The 27,131-nt window shown below is 40.2% G+C and overlaps 2 protein-coding genes across 3 annotated transcripts in view; one reads left to right on the top strand and one right to left on the bottom strand.

Moving 5' to 3' along the window:
- LOC141004690 (zinc finger BED domain-containing protein 4-like) overlaps window positions 1-10,997 on the bottom strand; it is a 59,965-nt gene extending 48,968 nt beyond the window's left edge. Inside the window, exons 1-2 of the mRNA XM_073476347.1 lie at window positions 10,878-10,997; window positions 10,580-10,737 (exon numbers count right to left, since the gene is read on the bottom strand). Coding sequence (XP_073332448.1) covers window positions 10,580-10,737; window positions 10,878-10,997 — 278 coding nt within the window. The remainder of the gene's footprint in view (window positions 1-10,579; window positions 10,738-10,877) is intronic.
- Window positions 1-27,131, top strand: part of lrp8 (low density lipoprotein receptor-related protein 8, apolipoprotein e receptor) — a 185,364-nt gene that overhangs the window by 60,862 nt on the left and 97,371 nt on the right. The gene's annotated exons all lie outside the window — the stretch shown is intronic.

Here is a 27,131-nt window from a genome sequence, read left to right as displayed (position 1 = left end):
ACCGGTCCTGAAAGAAAAACAGAGTCATCTTTGTCTGAGACCGAGACAAGACAAGTAAAAAATATGATTGATTCCGAGAAGAGACCGAAACCTTCAAAAAGTGGTCTTGTACTACAACACTAATTCAGGTACAATAGAGTCAGCAAAACAGTACACAAACTCAGTTACACAACAATATTGATTCAATGTATGCTAACATTAAGCTGCAAAATGTTTTTAATTAAGAATTTTGTTTCTTTTAAAAGTTACAGTCTCACTTTCAACATTTATTAAAAAGTTGTGGTTTGTTTTTAATATAAAATCATTTCCTTTTCTTCTAACAATTATTGAAACTGAAGCATGTTTTTGAAGCACACAATCTGTCTGCCTATTTCTTCTTTCCCACCTCTCTTGCTCCAAAACTCTCCGACTGATGAGACACTATGTCAGTGTCAGCAACCTCCTCGTCACTATCGTAGCTCGTTGACAGGAGTTTGACGAGAGTTTAACTCAGTAATTTTCAGGGCAGCTTGAATTGAAACAATCCTCTTTGCATTGTTCCACTGATGTTGAAACTATCATCTTTGTGATGGAACCAATTTTGTTCTCTTTGTTGCATGTGTCAAAATGTCACCGTCGTACAATATGTCTGCCTGACAGCTTGAGAGCATTTATTTTAAGCAGGATGGATGGACCATGCGTTAAAGCTCATGTTTTCAGGTGACATCTGATTGGTGTACATTAAGACAACATATACAAACCTACAGTATATTGACATAGCGGCAACAAAGTGTTTCATCCCTCTCTTTTATAAATCAATTTTCCACATGAATGTCTGTATATCCATAGCACTAAGTACGTGTTTGTCTCTTGAGTGTTTGCACATGGTTTAGTATGTTTGCCTTTGTCTCTCAGCGTTTGTGTACTGTGTATCCTGTTTGTGCACACATTTCTGCTACGCCATCCTGCATTCACACTTCTCAGCAGACGTTTGTGCCTCTCAGTTTGCTCCGAGATCGATTTAATTGCAGCAGTATATTTGCAAAGCAAAACAAGCAATTCAAGCAGCAATACAAAAAACATCCAAAGCGCTTAGCTAGCAGCCAGTATTCCCTCCAAAAGTGCCTCCTACTGTATGTTAACATACACATGCACACAAAGGCTGTGAGTATATTTGAAGAGCAAAACAGGGAGATATGAGTCATCTAAAACCATTATAATCCAGAAACTACAAAAGCAATAACTGTGTGTCTGCAGTGAATCAGAATTGTATCAAAATGCTGCTGTTTTTGTGCATTCATTTTACTAAATTGGATGTGATATGAAATCGCTTTTCTCAAGTGTTTCTACCCTTTCAGCTCAATCTTTTCACACACTGTGGCTAATGCAGTCTATTCATTTTCTCCCATTTTATTCAAAAGGTCAACAGAGAGAGTGAGAGAGATTTTTTTTTCTTACTGTGCCCAACAGAATAGTTCTCGCTGGCTTCTCTGGATAAACTACTCTCTCCCCAGTTTGAATCAGGAGTAATGAGACCATTTGTCTCACAGTACTGCATAGGAACAGAGCTTATCTCTGTGTTTGCCATTAGAGTTGCATATTGCCCCAAGAAGAGCCCACTATCATTAATACCTGTCTCACAACTATACAAAGTTTTAGCAAATGGCTGTCCACTCTCAGTCTCTCCTTCAACTCTTTTCCTTACCTTGGTCAGTTCCTTTTTGATTCAATAAGAGAAGGCTTTCAATATTTTATATTAGGACTTCAAGAAGAATATATTGGCACTTCCACCAAAGGTATCTGACTTTGTGTTAATGTCTGATCTACTTCACTAACTCTCTTACTCTCATTCAAGTTTTTCTTCCTCTTTCACTCTCATCCTCTCTTCCTCCATCTTTTCTTATCAGCGCCACCTTCTAGTCCAGTGGTTAAGATCAGCAGAAAGAAGAGAAAAGCCCCTGCATGGATGGAGACACTCATTATCTTCTCCTCCTGCCGTGCAAATTGCCCTGTCGCTGTTCACATCTGATCGGAAGATAATTGGATAGTTCCCTATCTGAGGGACCTCCTAACTTTTCACAAAGAACTTTTGATTTTTTTGCTGTGCTCATCACTACCTTGGAAGTCCCACCTTTCTCCCCGACTAATCTTTCTTTTGCGCCAGGCTTTACGTCCCTCAAACTTTCACATCCTCAAGCTTTCCTTCACTCCACTAACTCTGGGAGGGAAACTTTAAGGGACATAGTGTGATAGCTTTGATATTTTGCATGTTATTTGTTCTGTTTGGGATTCACACCCACAGTTTTAGAGGCAATGACGTTAAGAGAGACCCATTTCAGGCGCCGCCGGGGGTTTTACACTCGTAACTTCTGCTGCTGGCCTTTGTTCAGCATCGACCATTACTGCCCAGTCGTGGCTTGTCCAGCATTTGAAGCTACATCCCTTATGCCTTGTTTGTGCTCGCCTGCCAAAGAGTTGTTGGGGGCTGTGTGTGTATGTGTGGATTCCGAGTCTAAATGATGGGGAGGAGGCCTTTATAAAGTCCAGGGCCCATGTTAGGGACAGAGAGGGGGACAGCATTAATCTTAAGAGTTCAAGCCTATAGTTGTCACCGTGTGTGGGTGGGGTGGAAGGGGTGAGGGAGGCTGAGACACTGACTTAAAGGCCTTTAGTCTGAACAATGGCTGCCCTGTGTTTTTGAAAAAGGCGAGGAGTTCACAGTTCAGCCCTCCACATCCTTTTCTTTTACTCGTCTCCCATTGCTCGAATTCTTTTCTCACCGTGTGTCTACTTTCGACTTTCGACATTCACCTTCTGCCTTGTATACAGCATCTCTACAAGCACACAATTTAGCTTTCATAGTGCTTCTTTTAATAGGAACCCATTATCTGATATGTTTCTAGAGTTTTAAGAGTTGTATCAAGTCAGCCAGAAGGACTAAAGTTACTATAAGAAGAGCAGCCTTTTGTCTGTTTGTTGCTAAGATTTCATGTTTGAATATGCTGCCTCAACATGCCTCCAATTTGACACCGGAAGATTTAACATGGTTTAAAATATGATAAACAAATGAATGTGATGGCTCAAACTCATAGTTAAGGCCGATTTTAGAGCATCCCAGCAGCCTATATGAAAAGATCCAGCTGAGTTTCCTTTGTGAAAAGTGATTGAAAAACAGGGTTTCAGCTATAGAAAAATCCACAAAATGGTCCTTTAAACACAAGAAGTTAGGTGCGTACAAAGTATTAGCAAAAGTGGGACCCCTTAAATTATAATATGAACAAAGGAATCATGTCCTGTGTGTCCATATGGACTTCCCATAGTGCAAACAAAGGTATCACAGCACAGGACGTCTATTTTAGGCTCCTAACAGGTGTACTGAATAGCAAATCAAGAGAATAGAGCACATGACTCCTTATTGGCCAGCATCAATCAGACAAAAATGGGCAGGGGAATTGCAAGCTGTCCTGTGAAATAATGATTAAACAGCAAGCGCTTTTCTGAATAGATTTTATCTTTTAATCCCAGGAACCAAAGACACAAAAATAGCCAGAGGAACCGAGAGTAGCCATACGAGTACAAGTGTGACAAAAAAATCTGACAAATATCATCAGTTCAGAAAGTTTCTACACCCACTCAAAAAGATCTTTGGAGCAAAGGTCATTGGCTTATTTCACATGAATGCACTTAAATATTACAAGAAAGTATATATTTTACAATGGATTGACTGCAGGGTTAACATTTCCTGGGAGTGTTGTGATAGACGGATGCAGACACGTTTTGAGAGTAAAAAGACTCTTTTCAATTGTTACTCATAATGAAATTAAACCATTCATTGAGCAGGCCATGTCAAGCCTCTCATTAATAATTCAACAAGTGCATTTTGACTTCCATTTATCACATAATTTCGTTATCGATTTTCCACTTCAAGAGAGCATAAACATGTCAGTGTGGAGGCAATTTGATCAAATTTGCCGTTTTTTTCTAACCATTCAGATTTGGTATCATTTGCATGTTGGTACTGTGATGGAAATGCAGCCTGTGAGAAAGAACAGACAGCTACTGAATGAGTGAAAGCCATAAAAGGAGGGAGAGAGAGGGAGAGATAACCTCCAGACTGTCAGCGAGGGATTATTCTCCCTTCTGTTAAATCAAAATTCCATTTCTGTTCCGCCTTCACCAGGTTTGGACGCTCCCTCTGGCCCCCAACGCCTCCCAGTAATGCAATTAAGATCCATAAGCTTTTCCCAGGAATAAAGGGGCTGAAAGGGGGGTTGTTCCATGCTTCACTGAAGTTGGGAAAATCTGTGTGTGTTCTCATGTGTGTGTGTGTGAAGATGGATTGATGGAGGGGTGGAGCAAAGGAAGCTAATAACAGTCCTGTCCCCTCTCTACTCTAGTCAAGCATTTCAAACAGACATGGAGAAAGAGTTGGACTTGTATTCAACCCCCTCTAACACACTCGCAGAGCCATTTCTCTCACTGCCACCTCCACTCCCATTTAAATGCTATTGTGTTGCCATAGTGTCAACATGACTTTTTGTACAAAACTTCATCCATTCAAGCTCTTCCCTCTCAGCCAATTCACAGCCATCATGGCTGCTGGCAGAGCAGATTGCTTGTTACTTTTGTAAAGCAAAAAGCTACATAAAAATTTGAACATGTTGTAGCTTTACTTTTGTTTGTCTGTTGTATTTGAACAAAGTTGAGCAGTTCCCTGTAGTTTAAATATGAGTGCTGCGTTGGTGAATGAAACTGAATGGGAGAGCAACAGAGCCCAATCAGCCGCATTCCCTCAGCTCAAGAAGAAGGGTTGGAGATGGCTGAACGACATGCCAGACTAGCTTTGATAGAATAGTTGATTCAGTTTGAGTAACTTCTTAAAGAAAAAAAAGTCAGAAGCTTCTTAAATATGAATATTGCAGGTTTCATCACTCCTCTATGACAGTAAACTGAATATCTTTGGATTGTGGACAAAAAGTCTTTCGGACAAAAGAATCAAAATTGTGATGAGCATTTTTCACAAATTTCTGACATTTTAGAGACGAAACAATGAATCAGTTGATCGTGAAAATAATCAGTAGATTAATTGATAAAGAAAACATTCATTAGTTTCAGCCCTGATGCCAGGATACCCAGCTTGTCATTGGAATAGACCACTCAGCTGTAAGAGTTCATGTAGAGACAGAAACTGGGATGATTCACATTTTACTGCACTGTGCCTGAAGCTGAATGTCATTTTTGCAAACAGTTTATTTACAGAAATTGCTTCCTGAAATGAAGTAATTCAATTGATGCATTTTGGCCTTTCGAGCTCTTCGCATCTGGTATGAATAAACGTTGTATCTAAAAGTCTATATAAACCTGAATAAAGAACCAGGCACTTTGAATAGCCTCAAACAGACTTGGTCATCGGTTCTACAAAAAGAGGGTAGCAGGAAGTGGCAGTAAATAGATGTGTTTATGTTACCTAACAGGCAGCATCCTCCACCTCTCTGTCTCACCTACACTAAACTAGTCTCCATTTCAATACACCGTTGTCCTCATGATCCCTTACTATTGAATACCCAGGAAAACATAATGAAAGAAAATAACGTAATTTGCTTCATAGGTCACAATTTAATGCAGTCATGGGCTTGTTTAAAAAAATGTTAAAAATACAACCAAACACACTATGTGGTGGAAGAGTTTTGATTAGGGGTGCAATTGGATTTTCCTCCCTTCTGTGGTCGCCTGCATGCTCTGCCCCAGATTTGTCACTTTGCCAGCATTGTTGGTTGTTTTGTGCGTTCAGCAATGGCGTGGGCAGTGCCTAAGCAGTGTTGTGGTGCGATTGAGAAGATAATTGGCTTTTCACTGAAGCAGTTTTATGCTGATGCAATTGAACCAGTGCACAGCGTAAAGGTTAGGGCGATATTAGGCCCCATACAAATGAGAACAGGACAATACACACTGAGGCAGATGTCAAAGCCAATCTCTTCTTTTAGCCTAAGTGGAGGGAGTGTGTGTGTGATTGTGTGTGTCTGTGGCACAGAGGTTTGTGTACTCTGCTGAGAGAGTTAGATCTTTTTTTTGCGTGGAACAAATGGAAAGTCAGTGGGGTGGGCAGTTGAGTATGTTGCAGCCACACGTTTAAGAAACTGACATCCACATTTAAAAGCACTTGCCTGCTGTTTGCAAAAAAGGCAGAAAACTAATAACCTCACAGCTGAGTATAATGTGTGCACAGACATAGCCAAATTACTGCAATTAGTTCTAGTTTAGTCAATTAACCAACAGAAACTCATATTATGAAAGATACTTCAGAGATATATGTAACATTTCTGCACTGAATGTCTAAAAACAACTTCACCTTTGGTATGTATTTTGTTGAGTTGTGTTCTTACATTATCCCAAATGTTTCCAACAATGTTGAACCCTGAAAAATTTCACAATTTTATTCAAGGTAACTTCCCTATAACTTAAAGGGAAACATCATATAATACGTCAGAGAGTGAGGGAAGAGAAAGTGATTAGATTTATCTCGAATATAACTGTAATACATTACCTCATCTGTGAACATTTCTGCCTGAATCACATCAGATGAATGTTCATTGGTTTTTAACAACAAAGACAACGTTGCCCATGATCCCGCTCCACTTCATAACGTCATCAAACTACTTTTCTCTGATTTATCATCATGAAATGACTACCTTTCCAGTATGGACTGTAGGTTATTGAGATAAACCTTGAAGGTTAAATTAGTAAAGTTGGAAATAGACGTTTGACAATACATTCTTAGCTCAAGGGTCCATTTTCTGTATTGTTTACTATTTATTTTTACGTGACAATAGGTGGTACATATTTCAACGGTGTTCTGTAACTGAAATTCCATACCTACACTGATTCACAATAACTGAAACATCTCCATCTCTTCAACTGAATGGATTCCATCCTCTGATGAAGGCTACCAGAAAAGGCTGAATGGAAAAAGGCATTAGAAACCTGCAATGGCGTATTTCCACTAATGCATGACTTGTACACTAAACGATTAATCGAACAATTCATAAGAAACCTAATCTAAAGTAACTGCGAGGTTATTAGACAATGAAAACAATCATAAATTGCAGTACACACACATGCAAACACACACCTACACTACCATTTGGTTTACCCACTACCGCAACCCCCATCTCCCCCATTAACTTACTGTTTTCCCCCTTTTATGATAAATGTTCAATAATTCAAACCATTGCCTTCCCTCTGCTCTGCCTCTCAGCTCCTTTGTGTGTGATTGTGTGTTGCTACGCTCAGCTCTCTGCCACTGAGCCTCGGTGCTATACGGCCAGTCTCTGAGTGCCTTTGGTTGTAGTGAGGGAAATCAACTGTGGCAGAGCTGTAAATTATTCCTCTGGAGGGCTAAAGGGGCCGGAGCCCACACTCGCTCCTGTCCGCCATACCTTTATCAGGGCCCAGTCGGTTCCTATGGGCCCCTTATCCGTCAGGTCTGAAAGGCCCCAGCCAGGCAATATCAGTGACATGGGCCACAAAAAGAGGTTGTTTAGTGTGCAGGGAGAAAGAGAGAAGATGGACAGAAGGAGAGAGATACAAAGAGAGAGGGAGGGGAAGGGAGGGCAAGCTGAGAGATCCTGTTGGGAATATCGCAGGGCTATTATGTGTTAAATCAAATTAAGGATGGAGGAGTGTTAAGCAATGGATCAAAGTTATTCAAACAAAGAAATGAAATTGATTTCTGTTTTTTTATCTTGTACTTTAAAATGTGGGTCTTAATTCAAGATGTCATCAAATCTATTTGATGTTATTTTGTAACAGTTCGATTTAATTGGATAGAATTGGGTCAGCATCTATCATACCATTCAAAGGAAAATCTGTATGTATGGTATTTAGGTTCAAATAGTATTATACAGTATGTCATTATAAAGCTGGATTTTCTGTTATTTCAATACCACAAAAAAAAACTGAAACACTAGCTTTAGAGATCAGAATTTATGGAAAGATGAAATTCATTAGTATTGAAACAAACACTCAATTAACTGATTAGTTTATTTAAAGACAAACAATTTGATGATCAGTTAATTGTTACTTTCATTTATCAAGCCAATATCCAAAACATTCTCTCTCATCAGCTTTTACAAATGTGAGAAATTGCTGCTTTTGGAGGTGCAGAAGTCAGCCTTGACTCTGTTTATTAATAAATGATTACACTTTGCGGGCCAACATGCAAAGTCCGTTTTTAAGCATTGGTGCTTTGAAACATGCCATCATCTGTTTGCAGAACAGCTTCATTGATCTTCTGCTTCTGCTTACAAGGACCATGGTGTCTGCTTTTCTTTGCTCTTTGGAAAAACCTCACTTTTCATGACTTTGGATGCTTTGCTCCTCCTGTCAAAACAGTTTCCTCTCGTCTATTTTTGTTCCATTTGACCATTTCAGATGCAACATTTCACGCTGCTTGTTCAATCTGAGGCACATGCTTACTCCATACAAAACAAGAAGTCCATAAACACATTTTTACTCTGCAAAAGCATTACAAAAGTCTCTTAACCACACGTTAAAGAAAATTAAGCGGGGACTCTCTTTGCTCTGCTGTCTCTTAGTTTAAGACTGTGCACCATTGTAAATGCGATCTTTAAAGCTTTGTTTACATGGTAGACAGGCCTCTGCTGTCTCGTCCCCCTCACCCTCACTCCTTCAGCGCCTGAAAGAGGACTTCCTTGCATTCTGATCGTGGGCCTGTCTGTTCGTACAGACTCTAAAGAATACTAATCAGCAAGACCTCCTCTGTAATGCAGACTCTATTCAGTCAAGGGGAGCAGAAAATAACAGGAGACATATGATAAATGGTTGGTCCCATATTGCTCTTACTTATTATCTAGTGAGAGCCAGACTCTGTCACAATGCTGGAATGGAGAAAAGGTATGTGTTATAGCTACTGCTTATGTTGCGCCTCTTGCGTTACGTGATGTGAAGGGACCATTCCAGAGAACCTCTGGGGTCTTAGCTGGACAGCAACACATTTTATTAAAATAAATTTGGCTCAGTTGACCCACACTTGTTATTTTGCAGCATTTGTCTAAATTATGCACATCATAATTTTGGACTGCAGTGGTTTTTCCACAGTCAGACTAAAAAAAACGAATTGAACTCTTGATTCCTGGACCTCAAACACTCCTTTCCCCTTCAACAGACTGTAAGAGAGCACTGTTTGTTCAGTCAATATCACAACTAGTGATGAATATTTTGCTTAATGTTATTTCTATGATTTTGATGTAACAGATCACTAAAACAGACTAAAAAAGGAGAGATTAAAAGGGTAACTTGTTGGTGATCAAGAAGGACAGAAAAAGAGAAATCAAAAGCTGAGAGAAACTGAAACTAAGTTTTCCCCGTTAATAATTTCAGTGTAGTTACATAAAGCAGAAAAGGAACCAGGAAATACTAAACACAGGCGCCTGAAACAACAGCTCTTTTGTTTCTGTGTGCTTTTCTACTGTAAGACTTTGGCTTTACAACAACTCAAACATAACAGTTGCACAGAAGTAAATTACATAGGACACGTGACGACCTCCTTGTTGTTAACTGTGTTGTTGTCTCATCATGTGCAAAACCCAAGCTGCTGCTATCTACCTAATTTGCATATCTTTGCAGTTCTTGTGGAACAACAGAAATATAAAATCAAATGCACTGTAGGAAATTTTAGTTCCTTTAGTGACTTCCTTGGTTTAGTTCCTGGAGGTCCTTAATTTCTCCCGCTGTTTGTGTTCCTGTTCATCCATGATCATCTTCGTCCTCCTGTTTGTCAGCTGCAATTTTAAACTTCTCAAGTAACACCCTTGTTCACGTAACTGGACAAACTTATACTCATAAACTTATACAAAATGCATCATGGTGACTGTGGCGGTATTAACATTAATAGAAGCCGTCTGATTCAGACTGTGAGGGGAATTTGTGCTGATATCCAGTGGAACCATATGTTCAACAACCACATCTGTAAGGTTCTAGCACAATTCGGTAGTTAAGCTAATGGCAAATGTGGTAATTTGTATTATAAGGTGGATGTTATCCCACTCACTTGCTCCTTCTTCACACCCAGAAAGAATCCAAGTGTAAAAGCTTAGATCAGCTTACCAGCCAGCTAGGGCTTTGGGTGGTCAAACGGGTTCAACAAACCCCCCTTAGTGCCTGGCACAAGCTGTACCGAACACAAACGTACTTGCACAAACACACACAGAGGAATTAGAAAACATCATTGCCATCCAGGGATAGGTTCCAGAAATGCTAATGTGGTGTATTTGACCTGTTTGCTCAGCCTACGTTTTAAAAGCATTCAGACATCACCAGAATATTGAAAGACAGTCTTGTATAAGGTAAAAGCTCGCCTCTTATCGCACTAAGCCAGAGAATTCAGGCCATCTTCCCCTTTCTGTAGCTGGCGGCAAAAATAGAGGATGAGAGGAGGGAAAGAGAAAAATAAAAGAAGCGGCACCTGAAATATTAAAAGCAGCACTTGTACACACGTTTGTGCACACCTGGGCACCCAACCACTTCCTTTCTTTGTCTCTTTTTTCTCACACATAGACACAGGCACACCCTTCTGTCTTACCTGTTGGGACCCCCGGGATGGGGCTGATCAGGTCTAAATACCCCTCCGGCGGGGATGTCTTTGATGGCTGTTGCCCAGCTTAATTTGAAGCAGGGCTCATTGCAAGCTTCCCTGTGGGATGCTGGATCAAAAAACAGCCAGTGGAAAGAAAGCTGGGCCTGGAGGGGTGTATGTGAGAGTGTATGTGTGAAAATGTGTTGTGAGTATGTGAGTGGATGTGTGTGCTCACCTTGCATTTTGTCTAAGAACTGCCAGTTACAAACGGTGAAAGAGGACAGAGGACGGGGGTGTTACTGACAGTTCCAGCCAAGGAGCCAGCATTTCCATTTTGTTCGCTGGAAGCCGAGTGTGAAACTTTGATGAAGAGCAATTTGCATCTCTGGATGGCTATGAAGAGGTCGGCTTTGTTCACTACCATCGAAAAGCCGTGCCCGCACACTGCTGGCTCCAAAAACCTGCCCACCCCACCACCAACCAGCACCCACCCTCTGCCCTTCACCCACCGCCCTCCTGGCACTACTTTTCGGCTGCTTTGGCCAGTGGCTATTCCACTTTTGTGTTGTGTGGCCATGAGCACCTGCTGGGAGTCCTTTCATCAACCCTCTCTGGGGCTTTTCAAAGCGATCCAAGGGCACCCCCCCAACCTTAGCACACACACACCTAAAATCAGGTGGAGACACAGCTGCAGAAAACATGTGCATCCATCTGAAACCAAGGCAGTTTGGGGAGACATATCAAAAATATAATCGGTCTCCACCCTAATGTATGCACGCGAGGAGCGAGCAAATTTTGAATGTCAACCACCCCTTGTTAGCTCAAACGTACATCCCATTTTGTAAATTCCGCACGATCTTTGAAGAGAAAATGAAAGAAAGGTTCCCCACTGCTCCGTTTATTAAAACTGAACAAATAGTCCCCTGTGACTGTCTGTTGAAACAGGGAAACTGTTAATGAAGGGGGATGGTGTGGGAGACAGTGGAACAGGAGACAGGACAGCGCGGTTCAGGATTTGTGTGTGTGTGTGTATGTGTGGTAATGGGGCTGAGAGGCGAGTGTCTGGGTTGTATTTGTATTCCGGTGGCCCAGGGTATCCGTGGATACACCTAGGTGACTGGGAAGCATGCAGAAGGAGGAAGTAGAAAAGCGGTTATGTCACAAACGTGCCCCTGATACCCACGATGATTAAAAAGAACTACACAGTGAAAGGTAACTTTCGGTCACTTAAGTCCGAAAACGTGCTCATCTATGGCTACGTCCTCAGTGATTTGTTTTGATTCTGTGCATCCCTGAATTAATATACTGAAAGCATTGTTGAAAACATCAAAAGTAAAACACTGTCCTTATTCCTCATGGTAAATTTAAATGCATTACCCACAAGGCAGGAACATTAAAAGAATAAAGGTCTTTTATTTTGTAAATAGAGCTGTGTTGAATCAGCAGATGCCTGCAGATATTGAATAAGCTATTTGTAATAGTTTACTGGCTCTTTGAACATTACTCTCATACATATCTGTGTGGGTTTTTCAAATATTGCTGATCAATAACACCAACTCCTCTGTTACTTCAGTGGCTGCTGAGATTTCAAGCTTTGTAAACATGGAGCCAACTCTATGTGTTTACAAGAAATGCAACAGAAAATCCCTCTCAAGTGTCCCCTGAACTACCCACTGTTAGCTCTGCACAGTTAGCTTCTTCAAGACCTTTGGTTTTGTGAAAGGTAGAGGGAACTTACTGTATCTACAGGTACAGGTGGCGCTGTACTGGTTAGACAGGTTGGAAACATGATATGCAGTCTGTCTGTAATTAAGAGCTTAGTAAACATTAACTTTTCACCACCTTGGTTTTTAACTTCTTATAAACAGCCAGTCATTCTTTCTGTATGTTGCCTTAGTAGTTTTTTATCACTCCATACAGAAATGAAATGTAAACCTGCTAACTTTAGCTTTTACTCTTACTCTGTTCTGGTACGAACTTACTTCAGTCAGTTTATTGGCTTATTAGGAAAACTTTGTTCCAAAACGGCTCCATTGGAATAAAAATTACAAAGTTCAAAGAGGGTCTCACTAAAAACTTTGTATTTCATTCGGATGGACGTGGTTTTGAATGATGTAGCGGTGAACGCTTCGACGAGCTCCATGACCCTCTCAGCCTGCGCTCTGAGGTCAAGTTGTTTTAATTTCTGTATTTGACCTCACATGTATGTGCATGGAAAGTGATAGTTTGACTTGTAAGACTATTTGGGTGGTTTTATGAGAAGTTCTCTGCCTAATAGCATTTAGGAAGTCAGGTGAGATTGTATTAAGATGGACCAAAGTATATTGACAGTAAACAGTAAGCATTGTTATAATATGCCACTATTGTAGTCTGTAATGTTGTAAGTTGTAATCTTTACATTAGGAAGCAAAGTTCCAATATACATTTTAGTTACGACAGGCTCCTCCCAGCAGCAGCCCTTCCATTCAAAGTTGAGATGCACTGAGATTACACCAGACAGACGAGCTCATTTGGCCAGCTTACAGAGTATGATGATTCATAAGCTGCAACAAAGGCTGTGTCAAACGGTTCCCTCCACATCCCTTTCTTTCTCCCCTCCTAATGTTCCCAAATCAAGCAGCTTTGTGGGCCAATGAAAAGAGCTTAGTCATTGTGTAATTTCATTCATGCAGTCGATGATGATGGGACATGTAGGCCTTAAAGGGATTAGCTGAGAAAACATGATTACTTTGACAGTGTAAACCTGCTTGAGACACCAGTGATGGGGCTCGTATTAGTGAGTCACAGCACTGGCCGTGCTACCTTCGGCCCTGTTGTGGAAAAGTCACTTTGACTTATTTTACTCATACTTTAAAGGACAATAGTGATGTCAGTTCCTACACAATTACATCTGATGAGTTTGTTTTTTCTTTTTGTAATGCATGCCATATGTAAGCCCATTTGAAAAATATTTATTTGCTTTTGCTTGTTTTTAAGCTAGCTTGAAATTAAACACTTTTCTTGTCAAAGATATCTCCTGAATAAATAGATTTAGATGTGTTAGGTTTTTTGAGATTACATGCTTTTCAGGGATTACTTCCGAGGTGGAGTTTCCATTTCTTTAAGTTGGTATCTGGCGATTGACAGAAAGCAGAGAGAAATGTGTTGCTCGTACTGATATAAAGAAGCATAATCTTGGGCAAACTAGAATTTAGAATTTACTTTGATAATTTGAGAGAGACCTCTAGCATTGCTGATTTTGTACTTAATGCCCCCAATAACAAAGAAAAGGAAAATGGCGATCAATACCTGCACTATCACTTAAAAAGAAACAAAAACAGTTATTATCCCTAAGCATCCTAAGAAAGTATTATTAGTCATTTGATCTTTAGTTTTTTAAATCTCTTAAAGGTCCAGCGTGTAGGCATCCAGCGTGTTTATTGAAGACTGAAACCAACTGAATGCCCCTCGTCTTGACCTCCCCTCCGTTGGGGGCTTAAAAACCCTCTCTAGTTCCCCCATCCAGAGCCAGTGCTTGGTTTGTCTTTTCTGGGCTACTGTAGAAACAACATGGCGGACCCTGCCGAAGAGTACCCGTTCCCACTATAGACAAATTCATTGTAACAAAAAAACACCACGAATCTGAGTTTCAGGTGATTATACACTATTGAAAATATAATTATGAATATTATATTCCATTTCTTCCAATAGATACCCCTAAATCCTACACCTTTAAACAAAGTCAAGTAATGGTAAGACATTTCTTACAGTTTTAGTGTCCCTGCCATATTGGAGAGTTGCAGTGGGATGAAAATAATAAACTGTTTCATCTATTTTCAACATACAGACTTACACAAAGCTAAACACTTGTGTCTTGTGCTGGGACTTGTCATCTATCGGCATTTTCAACTCGTCTGCAGACACACACATTTATCTATCACTATTCTATTATAGCCTCAAATTCAGACGTTTTTGTCACATCGAGGCTTCTCCCAGTGGGAGATTGTAATTCACTCTGAACCCAGGCCACGATCCTTTCATCCACTAGGTGTTTTTTTTAATTTATTTTTCTAATCAGCGATCACCAACAAAGCAGACAAAGGAAGGGACAACCGGCTGTTTGCCAAAGGAAAAGGGGCGGGAGGAAGGGAGGGAAGGTGGGAGTGAGCGAGTGTGTGATGGAGGCAGAAGGGGAAAGGGTGGAGAAGAGGAGTGGAGAAGAGGAGCGGATAAGGAGCGTAGAACGAATGAGCGTGGCAGGAAAGACAAAAGAAGGAGGCTGCGTACAGTGTTTTGTTGTGCTGAGAGCACAGCAGAACACAGAGAGAGGCGGGGTCACTGTGTCACAGAAAATAATCGCATTCCGCCATCGCCTGTGGAAGCTCTGAGCAATGCAAAACAGCAGGTTGGGTTTTTTTTTTTATCTTTGTCACCTTGGCAAATATAAGCTCCCCTCTCTTCTAGTTTCTTTTTACCCAAAAATAAATAAGTATGCACAAACACTACGCTGCTGTACAAGTAAACACACTCAGACGCACACATGTTCCAACTCCTGGTGACCTTTGTGGAGCTCTTTGTTGCTTCCAAACGGCAGCCATTTGTAATTGAAATGAATTCTTTTTCCTTGTCAGCAACGGGAGAAATTTGTCCCTTTCCTTTGTCTGCAGAGGCTCAGCGGGCTTTGTTGAATCCCTACCGCACCCCGCTTCTTCTCCCCCTCTCCACAACCACTCCCTCCGACGAGTGCTGATTTTTGATAATAAGCCCAGTAGTAATTTGTCATGTGGACCGACCAGCAGCACGCTGCATGTGTGCGGTTGGGGATTTGAATGGCAGCGGTGGAAGTGCAGGGCCGCCGTGGGGGGGGGGGGGGGGGGGGGGGTACGAGGCTCACAGCGAGCATCGATTCATACAACCAGCAGGGACGTTGTTTGCTCGTGAAAGGCTTTTTCTTTTTGTTGTGGGATTGGGCTGCTGCAATCACGCATGTTTCCGCTTGCCAGTCACTCGATAGAAGAGTAATTACAGAACAGTGTTTATGAATTTTTATTTTGCCACTTGAGTGTGGCTGCCACAAGCATTGTAATTTGGGTTTAGGACCAGGGTTTGCCACATGATTTGTAATTGAAAATGAAAGTGCTATAACCATCGAGAATATTAATCATTTAGCAATTATGTGCTGATAAAGAAGAGCTGATAAATGGATTAACTATTCAAAAATGTATGTTTAGGCTGTTTTTGTAGAATGTCAGCATATATGAGTGAGTTTGATGAGCTGGATTCAGTATTTTCCTTCTTCATTCTGTGGTTTGCAAAACATTTTCAATACAGGCATGTACACACACACACACACACACACACAGAGCACACATTACTGTGTATTTTCATCGTAAACATTTGTCTGTATGTACATCTGTCTCGCCACAAAGGGGTTGAACTAACTGAGGTTTCATATAGTACGGTATATCCCCTCCCCCCATGCATCGCACTGGTTTTATAGCCCCAATGGGGCTATAATGCTGTGTGTGTGAGTGATTGTGTGAATTGGTGTACATTTGTGTGTGTGTGTGGGTGTGTGTGTGTACAGTGCAGTCTCCTGACCTCCTGAGCAAGGCTATTCTTTGAAAAGGATTTTTTCTCCGACCATGTTGAGGTTTTGAACCAATACACTTAAAACATCCTCACACAGAAACTTAAAAATAGAAGAAATGAAGCATCCTAACCTAGTACACTATTTGTGGCATGATTTTGATGTCTCCAATAAAATCAAAACATATTTATGATTATACAGCATGCGTTCAAAGAGGCCCCCTCACAATCCTTCGCCGTCGCGTCATGATTTTCCTTTGCCCGTGATGACATCGGTCAAACAGCATTGACAGCACCCTGGTGAATGAAGAGCCTTATAGGTTTTACATGTGTGGGAGTGGGATAAAGGATTGATAGCTGATATCATTAAAACGATGACCCTGTCTAGGAAAGTGACCATCCGATAGTCTGATGAGATTGGAGTGTCGGGGTGTGGCATGGGGGAGGGTATGAAATGTGTGTCTGCTTGTGTGTGCGTGTGCAACTTTAAATGTGAGTAGCAGGGCTGGTATCAGTGTTTGAGCGTTTAATAAATCAATGCAGGTCAAGTCTGAAAGCCGGATGTCACCCAGATGGCCTGTTGTTAGGGGGATTTGTAGTGTGTGGGTGTGTGTGTGTGTGTGAAGTAGACAGTAGATGAGCTCTGTGCATATGTCACTTCTAATGAGAGGTACCGAAGCAGAAGGATATGACCTCATAGAGTCTCCAGACATCTTGGAAAAGAATACCATCACACACCCACACACACATCCACATAAGCACACATCCATTAAAATGCTCCTACTCTCACACACACCTCATGTGCCTTTTATTATTATTATAGTCATTGCAATCAATTTGAAACGAGCCTATTAAATACAACTGAATACAATGAAATTGAACAGAATGTTAACGTGTCCTTATCCTCAGACATCTTGTAGAAAAATGGCTTCTTGCTGAAGTGTTTCTGCTCTGACGTTTGTTGCTTAAAGCAACATTATGTCACTTTACCTTACCTTTACCTACCTTTTAAATAACAGCTTCAAAATCATTGATCATTGTTGATGGTACAATGTCTTATAATAGGGTGACATGTGTCTCTGTGTCAGCCACCCCGCCCCCCTATTACCCTATCATTCTGCACTATGTAACTTCATTGAGAGGATAGGATCGCAGTGTTACATGCATGTTTACTTCAAGATACAAGCTGTTATGATATAATGAGTTTTGTTTGTCGTCAGCAAATACAGTGCATCCGACAAATTGTTACAGGCCTGTGATTTGTATTTACGACAGTGGCGTTGCTCTCAAACTCAAATTCCTACATAATGTTGCTTTAATCGAACGATATGTTCAGTCCTTTGACATAGTTTGTTTGGAATTTTTTTAAATAGATGATTAGTAGTAAAAAGCATAATTTTGTACACAGTTATGATTTTCTTGTTGTAGATAGAATCAGTATGATGTGACCACCTGGACTGAAGTGCTGCTCAGAGCATTTGTCCTGCTGAGGCCATCGTTTGAAGGAGTGATCGGCTTCATGTTGTCAAAACAAAAACAAGCCTGGCCCCACGCTCCCACAATGGCCCCTTTTGTGCTGCTACTTAATTAGCAGTCTCTGAAGCTAACACGGTGCGGCGTATAAAAGCGACTGCTCTCTGATCTCTCTGATGAGATATCCACTCACCCTCACAACAACAAATACACATTTGTTTGTCTCAAGAGCTCGCTGAGAGCCCCTCGGGCACACGTCGTATGAAAACTGAAGATGGTTAGGAGGGGAGGAAGAAAGAAAGACAAGGAACACGGAGGAAGGGAAAGATAATTATGTTGAAAGAGGACAATCAATTTGTATTCATAAAATTTAACAAGGACTGTCTGAAGTGTGTGTGATGACAGTGGATTGTCCATCTTTAAGCTCTAATAATAGCAGCTATGTGAGTTTCGGTGATAGGAATGATTGCCTCTGTTGTTCAGACGTTTGACTGATAAACAAGTGAGTTAACTTTGCAAAGGAAGAGGTAGGTTTGAAAAGAGAAAGAAAAGAAAGAGGAGAGATTAAGAGAGAGATTATATGCATAGGGAACCGTCACATGAAAGAACAGTAAAGAAAGAGGCGATTACTTTTTACCTCCCGACAAGCAATTTCTTCCCATTATATCTGATTTGTTTCTAATTCTGTCTTTGATCGTCACCATGGCTCTGTATCTTAATTTCTTTCGCTTCTTCTACTTTTTTTCTCTTTCCCTATTGTCATGCTTGTTCCCCTCCACTCCTAAGCTGCTTTGCTGAGCTGTAATGCCCCGCTTATGTAAGTGGGAGCGAGGATCGGGCAACCCAGGATGTGACAGGATTTGGGAGGTCTTAGGCTCTGGCATGCAGCTGATGCAGACGCTGTCGTACTGGGAGTTAAATTCCAGGGATTCGGGAACAGCATAGAGCCATGAGGACGATAGATTAACATGCCGAGAGTGGTTTTGTCCTTCAGTCAGCCTTAATTGCCCATATTATTGTTAGTTTTTGTATTGCAATCTGAAAATCTTTATCTTTAAGTGAAGGTCTTTGCTGCATCTCTGACAAAACGATCAGGCTGTTTTGACTGGGATGCACCTTAGACTCTTTAGACTCATTTGTCAAACAGGTAACAGGAGAAGGTAAAGTCCACTAGGACAAACAGGAATTAGGCAGCAATTTTAGAGCACTAATATTTGGTCAAGGTGTTAGGCATACACGGTTGACTCCAAGGACGTACCTTTAATTATTCTTACCGGTGTGAGCAAAGAGAGAGCAGGCTGCAGGATCAGCAGGATGTTTAAAATTCTGATTCTTTGCATACATGTATTTATTTTGTGCAATTCTGTGACGCTGTTTTCTCAGGGAATTAAAAGTTAATGGTAAACTAATTCAAAATGTATATCATTACTCTGCACCACAGCCTCTCCCATCAGCTCCACTTAATGTTAATCCCCATCACAGGAAAGTGAGTCACACAAAGGCTCTTCACATTTCTCTGAAAGCTTAAGAGAGAGAAAGTGCTGCAATCTGTTTTCTTAAAATTAGTAAACAGATGCAGACTTAAGCGGAGGTATAAACAGATTCATGAGCACACACACAAACACAGACACACACAAGAGAGATTAACCTCTGTGAAGTAGTTGTATATGAGTAGGCGCTAACAAGTGTTACTTCCACAAAGCTCTTTAAGTTGCCTTGATATTATTGTTTCCCGGTTTGAAGTCGCTCCTTTTGAAATCCTCTGGATAAGACTGCTGCGTCATGTGTACGCTACGCTCCACTTTTTCACAACTCCTTTTCATTTGTCAAATTAAAGGAAGCTGTTTATTTTTCTAAAGCGTGACAGCACCTGCTTGCCAAAGATTTCTTCACATAGTTGGAAAGTGAAAGATTTCGTTGTTGATAAACTTTTTTATTAGTCAGAGAGAGAAACTGAATCATTCTAGCAGTGAAAAATGTACAATAGATACAAATATGGAATAAATGCTCTTCTGGACACTGGTATTTTCAAGCTGTTTATACAGGCCAGATATCAGAAACCAACACACATTTTTATATATAATGAAAGCTATATATATTATAGCTATATATATATATATATATATATATATATATATATATATATATATATATATATATATATATATATATATATATATATATATATATAAATATAAATATAGAAATAAATCAGGCGTTGCGATTAGTGGAGGGTTATGTAGAGGTGTGGGATGATGAAACTGTATCATCATTTGGTCAATGAAATCTGACGGTTTCTGGCTTCTAGCTTGGGAGCAGCAACTCTTCCAGAGAGGCTTTCTCTGTCTGTAACAAGTGAGCAGAGTATTTTCTCCTCCCCTCCTGGGTCAGTCTCCTGGAGGCACGGTGTTGTTAAAGGACGCTAAGCAACACAATAGACACTCAGAGCAATTTGCAGACATCTGACTGTTTATGCAGGTGTGTTTTTTGGCTTATGTGACATTGAACTTGTCATGTCAACCAGCGCATATAAGAAAACACATATTATAAGGGTTATATTAGAGGAAGTCATTTATAAATTCAGTTTTTCAGGGCTTGAACTTTTTTTGTTGCAGGGTCACTGCATTTCTTTTCAGCAACCTCTGCAGTCCTTAGTACTGCAGTCTGAACACACTATTCACACTCAAAATGAATATGAAGAGTGGCGTTTTCGCTGCAACGCCTAATAGTAGTAGGCACATTACAGCTTTTAAAAGTGGCAAACAGTCAATTATTTATACTGCAACATCTAGGCTTTGTATTCTACTTATTAAGAGAATCAAATCAAAACAGTATATCAAACTCAGGTGTAGCTCTAAGATATTCAGTGTTACAACCTGAGGTTTAAAATGACCTTTGTGAAAAAATGGTAAGCATCAGTACAAGACATATACATATAAAACACACAACAGTATTGGAAGTGTTTCAAACAGTTTAACGTATAGTGCATAATGTTCATAGTAAAGGTTTTTTTTTTTGCATTTTCTCTTGACTTCATCATGTGGCTGTAACCTCCATAAACTTATAGAATTCGAGGACATTGAACTTCCTCCAAAAGTTCAGTTAGTTAGTTCAGTTTCCCACCTCTTTTTTTCCCATTTATCATCTAGCCTGTTTGAAGGTCCTAACCTCATATCAATGATGTAATAAATGAGAATAAGAAGAATCTCAGTTCTCTGAAGTTTGCCACCATCTCTTTCATCTCTTTCACCACTTTGAGCTTCAGGTGAGTCACCACATGATGCAACTGTCACCCAGGTCACCCACCAACCCCCACCCCCCCTCTCCACTCCAATATCTGATTCGCTTTTGTTTTTGTATCAAAAATCTGGAGACTACGTCTTGCCCTATGGGCTCGATTCTCCTGTGTCCAGACAGGCGGATCATGAAATGGTAAAAAGCTTCTTTGAACTGGTAGGTGGTATTTGATGTGCTGTGAGGAGCATAATATATTGTGTATTTGATCTAACTTGCCGTCTGGATTGCCGGTCCATGAGTTTCCTTCGCATCTCCAGCCTTTGTAGTTTGTGCATCTGTCACAAACACACACACTCGCACACACTTACACACATTCAGTGGCAGGTGCATTTGGCACTTTCATAGACTTTTGGCTTACAATCTTTACACTCTTAATTTAACACTTGACATAGTCGTTCATTCTTCTCTGGTGATATTGAAGACATGTTTAATGCCAATTCTAGCCGCATGTTTAAGTTACAGTTGTGATCGTTTGGCTTTGAAGAGTTTGGGAAACTTCATTTATAAAAGTTTTTGTGCCATTTTTGTTGCCCTTTTATTTTTAATCAGGCAATGGGTGGAAGATGATTTCATCTTTCTTTCTCCTCGTTGTGAGTGGACTGCACATCGCCTGCTATAGTTGGTATTCAAGTAACTTATAGCAAAAAGTCAGAAAGTTCAAACTTATTACAGAAGAACAAAATGCTACATTCAATCCGCCCCTGCTGTCCTTTACTTTACAATTAGTTTTTTGTTGCTGCACTGTGCTCTTGTTGTATTCTGGTCCTTTCTCCACCATATCTCTCTGTCTCCAACTGATTATTGGGAAACTAGACAGGCCTTTAATCTCCTCAAAGGACCAATATTATACTTGTCTACTTAACTCCATCCCTCGCTCTGTTCCTCGCTCACATATACACGAACACAGGCACACAACTCGTGGAGTATTCCCCACTCCCTCACAGTTGTGGCTCAACCTCTGCTCACTGATTAACGGCCTCTTTCCCTCTCCTGACACGCTGCGTTCTTTAGCTCTTTAGCCGATCACAACAATGTGGAAGACCATCTATTTCCTCTCCTTTCTCCCACACTCACTCTTTCTCCATTCTCACTTGCTCGGTTTCTCATTTTCTCCCTTCGCTACCTTTATTTACTTACCCTTTCCTGTATCCTCCTTAGACTTGTTTACAGCCAGAGACATAGTCTGCTATTCTTTCATCTACTTCTCTACTTCTCTTCTTCTACTTCTCTGCTGTTTTTCTGATGTATGGAGTCTTTCGAGAAAGATGTTACCACACCTGGCTATTTATTCTTGAGTTTCACATAATTCTTAGAATATTGTGAGCAGTAAATAAATGTCTTTACACTGTGCTTTTCATCTTTACACTACAGAGCTGACTGCACCAACTGTTTCAAACACCTTTGTCCAATTCTGTCGTGGGAATTTGTATGGTTGGTAATTTCAATAGACTTTTCTGTAACATGTGAATAGCTCAACACACATAATGGCATACCTTAGCAGCGCAACATGGTTATGTTCTCTGGCATTTCTATGGATTTTATGTACACAACAGACTGGCTTTTCTCTATTTCTCTTCTTGGTAGTGGTTGTGAATTTTAACTGGGTTATTTGAAACCAAAATTGCCTTGCCTGCTGTAATTACATGCCGTGGCCTTTTGTTATGGTAGAAGTTAGGTCAAAGCAGGTTTGTTTGGTGACTCTTAGGTTCAAAACACAACAACTTTTCAGACATCACAACATTTAGAAAACAAAACAACCTTTCAGAAAAAACAACATCTCAGGAAACAAATGTCCTGTGGAACCCTGAAAGCACGTGGTGACTGAGGGTAGCACACAATAGAAACAATGGAAACTTGTGTTTTCTGAAAGGTTGTTCTGTTTTGACCATCAGGGCCACCGTAGGTTTGGGCTGAAATTACAGAAGTGTAGTGATAACAGAAAGGTGATATTTTCTGTTTTCTGCTATTTTTTGTCCAATAGTTGACATTTAGATTAAGGTAGAGTTCAGAAGCAGTACAAATTCATAAAAAGTCAAAGACATGGATGGAGGTAAACAATATATTCCAATGATCAAGTCGAAGTTTTTTCAACCAGATTGAATTGTTTGGAGCTATCCAAAGTTGTACTTTAAGTAACTCTGCTGAGATGAGAAAGATTTCCTGCAGGGACGTCCTGGTACGTAATGGATATGTTTACTGAAGATGATTATCTGTTTGACCTGTCACCTACCGTCATAATACTATACAGAAACACACTCCATTCAAACAGCTAGGGTCTGTTGTTACAGTTTATGTCTATGCAGACATTCTGAGACCACATCCATTTGCTATTGTTGGCCAATAAACACAGACTGTAAAAACACTCCAGCAGTTTATTTCCTTGAATACAGCAAGTCTCTTTACATTGTATTTGAATCCACCCTTCAACTCAAATATAAAAAGTAACCAGAGACCCTGAACTGTCCTGAACATCCACTTCAAATTCAAAATAATTTTCTCAAGAATCTGAATTCTAAAAACAAAATCTGTTTTTGTCAGTTCACAGGCTAATGAGCAAAGAATACTGGCTTTGTTCTCTCTCACTTGGAGCTTTAGCAGATTTAAAGGTGTCAGTGTCTCTGAGTGAAGAATGGTAAATAATCTCACTACAGCGCCTCTTGTCTGTTGTTATTGGAGTAAATCAACGTTTCAGGGCCTGCAGTCAACAAATCCTAATTAGAGGCGACACCGTGTTCCCTTAGCTATTATTGTGCTGTTGGATGTTTTATTTCCATTTCCCTCTCACCGTGTGTGTGTATGTGTTTGTGTGTAATGAAGTGAGTAAATTGAATGACTTGAAGGAAGACGCTGACCTTCACCTGTTCACAGGTCGAACAATAACGTCCCATACCATGTTGTCGGGAGTGTGTGGCGAGGCATCCTAAAAGGTGTCCAGCATGTGTGTGTGTGTGTCTATGTATATATTGTGTAAAGGCCGTGTGAACATGAGTAGGTCAAGTTAGTCGTTCATTGATCATGGGGGTCTCCAGAGCGTTAGTTGAATATCAATGGGAAATTAACACAGTGTGTCTGGTGATGAAAAGGTGGACAGCAGCCGCCTTAAGTGTACTCTGAACATGAACATGGTCACTCGCGTGCATCTCTATAAAGGTCTTTATTTTAATTTTTTGGCCTATAAAGGTAAAATTCTTCCGTAAAGCATCACAGGACTGTAAGGTTGTCGATACTTGGATACTTTTTTGATATCTGCTCTATCTTATTAAAAGTACCAAAGCTATAAAGAAAAAAAACCTCTAAAATGTAACCAAAGGCTGTACTGATATTAACATTATTACAAACCTTTTATGCCTTTATAAAGACTCTTAGGAGTTGAAATGCGTAGGCTCATCCATAAGTTCATAAAGGGTTTTTAACATTATCAGAGTGCTTCAGATTCTTTGTCAGACTGCCTAACTATAACCAGGACTTCCTTTACAATAAGCTGGACAGTCAATGTGTTTTCACTTGATGTTATGACAAATATTTGGTAGGTGTTCAGTGACTTCCTCTGCCTTGCTTAATAAAAAAAGGGGAATCACAGATCTATATCACGGACGTCCACGGATAGCCAGAATTAGTCGACAGACGACATATAAACATCTATACAACGTCCAGAGAAGACGTATAAAAAACTTTAATTCTGGCTCCCCAGAGGACATCTTTTAGACGTCTTGGATGTCCATAAATGACGTCTAAAAGGCGTGATCTAGACCACTTTTTGCTCACTGGGTCACTGTGTAGAATGATGTATGTGCAGTTCTAGTTCGACACCAGAAGGCTGTTTTCACATTCACTGCTGAAAGTGTAAATTGGTTCTGTGCTTCCTAGAAATTCAGACTTTTAAGAAACAGGCCTGTGAGCATGATTCATGAAATCACAAACAGCTTTGAAGCCAATGCTGGTCCAATATTCCGCTTAGACAAGTGTGATGTGGAAATGTGAAGCCTGCAGTACACATACTCTGAGAATGGACTTCACAATGAAGTAGGAGGCATCTTAGGATATCAGGCGAGCTTTAATGTATAACATCAATTTGCCAAGGGACTGCAGTTGAGTATTAGCCTTGTGGCTAAATCTGACACATTTACCTTGTATCGATCATATCAATTTGTATTGTCCCTTAAAAATATGAATGAAGTAAAGTACATTTGCCTCCTCCAATCAGTAAAGTATCAAAGCAAAGTAAATCTCAGTAAAAAATAGTGCTGTATTTTTTGTAAACATATGAAGTCCCCAGTTAAAGTGCAGCTCAAGTGGATAAGATATGAGAATTTGATGGTGCAATATAAAAGTGTGCAAAGTTAGTAAAGACTCGAGGACGTGGATTGAAATCACCTAGCGAGCAAGCTGGAGCTCTTTTGGTCTGTCTGCTATTTTCACATAAATATTAATCACCTTTTCCATCTGGAGATAGAGGACTAAAATAACATGACGTACTTCAAATCTTGAGGATGGGGTGGTTGGTAAGGATGTGAGTGTGTGTGTATGTACACAGTATGTGTGTCCTATAGTGTTTGTGTCCTCCACATTCACTCTCACACCTCATAAGACAGGTTTAGGCTGTTCCATATGGATGGACACTCATATATGACAGGTCCGGGTGCATCAGAATGTAAATGTACGCAGCTGTTTGTGTGTGCGTCAGCAACACTTGAGAGGCATGGGAAAATATTTTGTACGTGCAGGTTTTGTGCAAATGTATACATATTTTTCGAATTTATAAACGCGACATGTTTGTCCACCGTTTAGAGTAGATGTGTGTAGTGGGATATGAGAAATGTTCTTATAATGTCTTTATAATGTTGTTGCGGGTGTATTTCCTTTTTCATTCCTGGTGTCAGTTCTTGTGCCTTTTGCCACTGCTATATGAGTTTTATTTGCATGCTTATTTCATTACATGAGCGCTGTCTTTTTCAAAATGTTGCACTGCATACCCATCTGTGGGAAATTTTCCTCGCATAAAACTAATCACTATTCATTCCGTATTCAAAACCCCGAATGACTGCACTCTCATAAATGTAATTCTCGGTTTTCAAGATGGATGATAATAGCTTTCCATAATGTGCTTTATTGAAATGCTACCATTTTTACTTATAGTGTAATTTTTAAAGCAGTCTTCATTCTGTGCAAAGCAGTTCTGTAATTTGTGTATCTTTTCCTACAGATAATTAAAAATGTGCACTTATTATCATATGCTGCAGTTGCTGTAGATAGTTGTAATGGGAAATGATTGTTCACATTGTTTTTTTTTTTGTTTTTTTGTTTTTTTTTTATCAGGATAAAACAGTCAAACTGGTTAATTGAAAGCATATTTTATTTGCTCACAGACAGAAAAGCCGCTACCGGATGCCTTTGGCCCCAAGAATGAGAAGTGGCCAAGGTGAATCGTATTATTTCCTTTAGATAAGATGAAATGCGAGTTCAGGAAAGGGTTGTTGGAAATTGAAAGGCTTAGGCTCGCTGGCTCATGCATTTTAATTAATCCTTTTGAGTACAATATTTTGTAAGCTGGTCTGTCACCTGTACCATTTTGTATCCCCAGCTGATTTAAACGGGCTGTTTTTGGAGAGGATTATGATGACCAGTGATAGGAAATGTGATATGAAGGTAAATGAAAACCTTTATTTGTAGATGATATCATGATACCATCAGATATTATTGAAATCTCAAGTGACATTGTGAATTGTACTGCCCAGTGAACACTCTTGTACGTGGCTTCAGCTGGCTCTATTATCAGCCTGTAGACAGGGGTGGATGAAAAGATGAGAAAAAACAGGGAGTGTGGACAGGAAGAAATGGGATTTATGCTAACATGTTGGAAGGAAGGAAAAGGATTTATTCAGTCCTTTGTGAAGACTGATGCCATTACACAAGACCCCACCTCGACAGCCTCTTTCCCTCGTGTCTTTCGCTTCTGTGCCCCTATTCCCTGTACTCTCCCCTCTTTCTATTTACCTTTGTCTCTAGCCCTGACTACTCGTAGATCCCTAGGGACACGCTTTTCATTTATTCTGGGCCTACACCTTCTTTAGTCCCATCTCTCTTGCGTCTTTAAGGCTCCCTTTTTCTTTATTTTTTATTTTTTTTGCTCTGCTTTGAATCAATATTCTGCCCTGGTGAATGCCTGGCTGTCTCTATCTTTTCCTCAGTCTGCCATACATTGTTAACCATATAAAAACAT

The sequence above is a fragment of the Pagrus major genome, chromosome 11, assembly GCF_040436345.1.
Source record: "Pagrus major chromosome 11, Pma_NU_1.0".
In the NCBI taxonomy this organism is placed as follows: domain Eukaryota; kingdom Metazoa; phylum Chordata; class Actinopteri; order Spariformes; family Sparidae; genus Pagrus; species Pagrus major.
The sequence above is the reverse complement of the archived record's forward strand: the minus strand, read 5'-3'. Positions and strand labels throughout refer to the sequence as shown.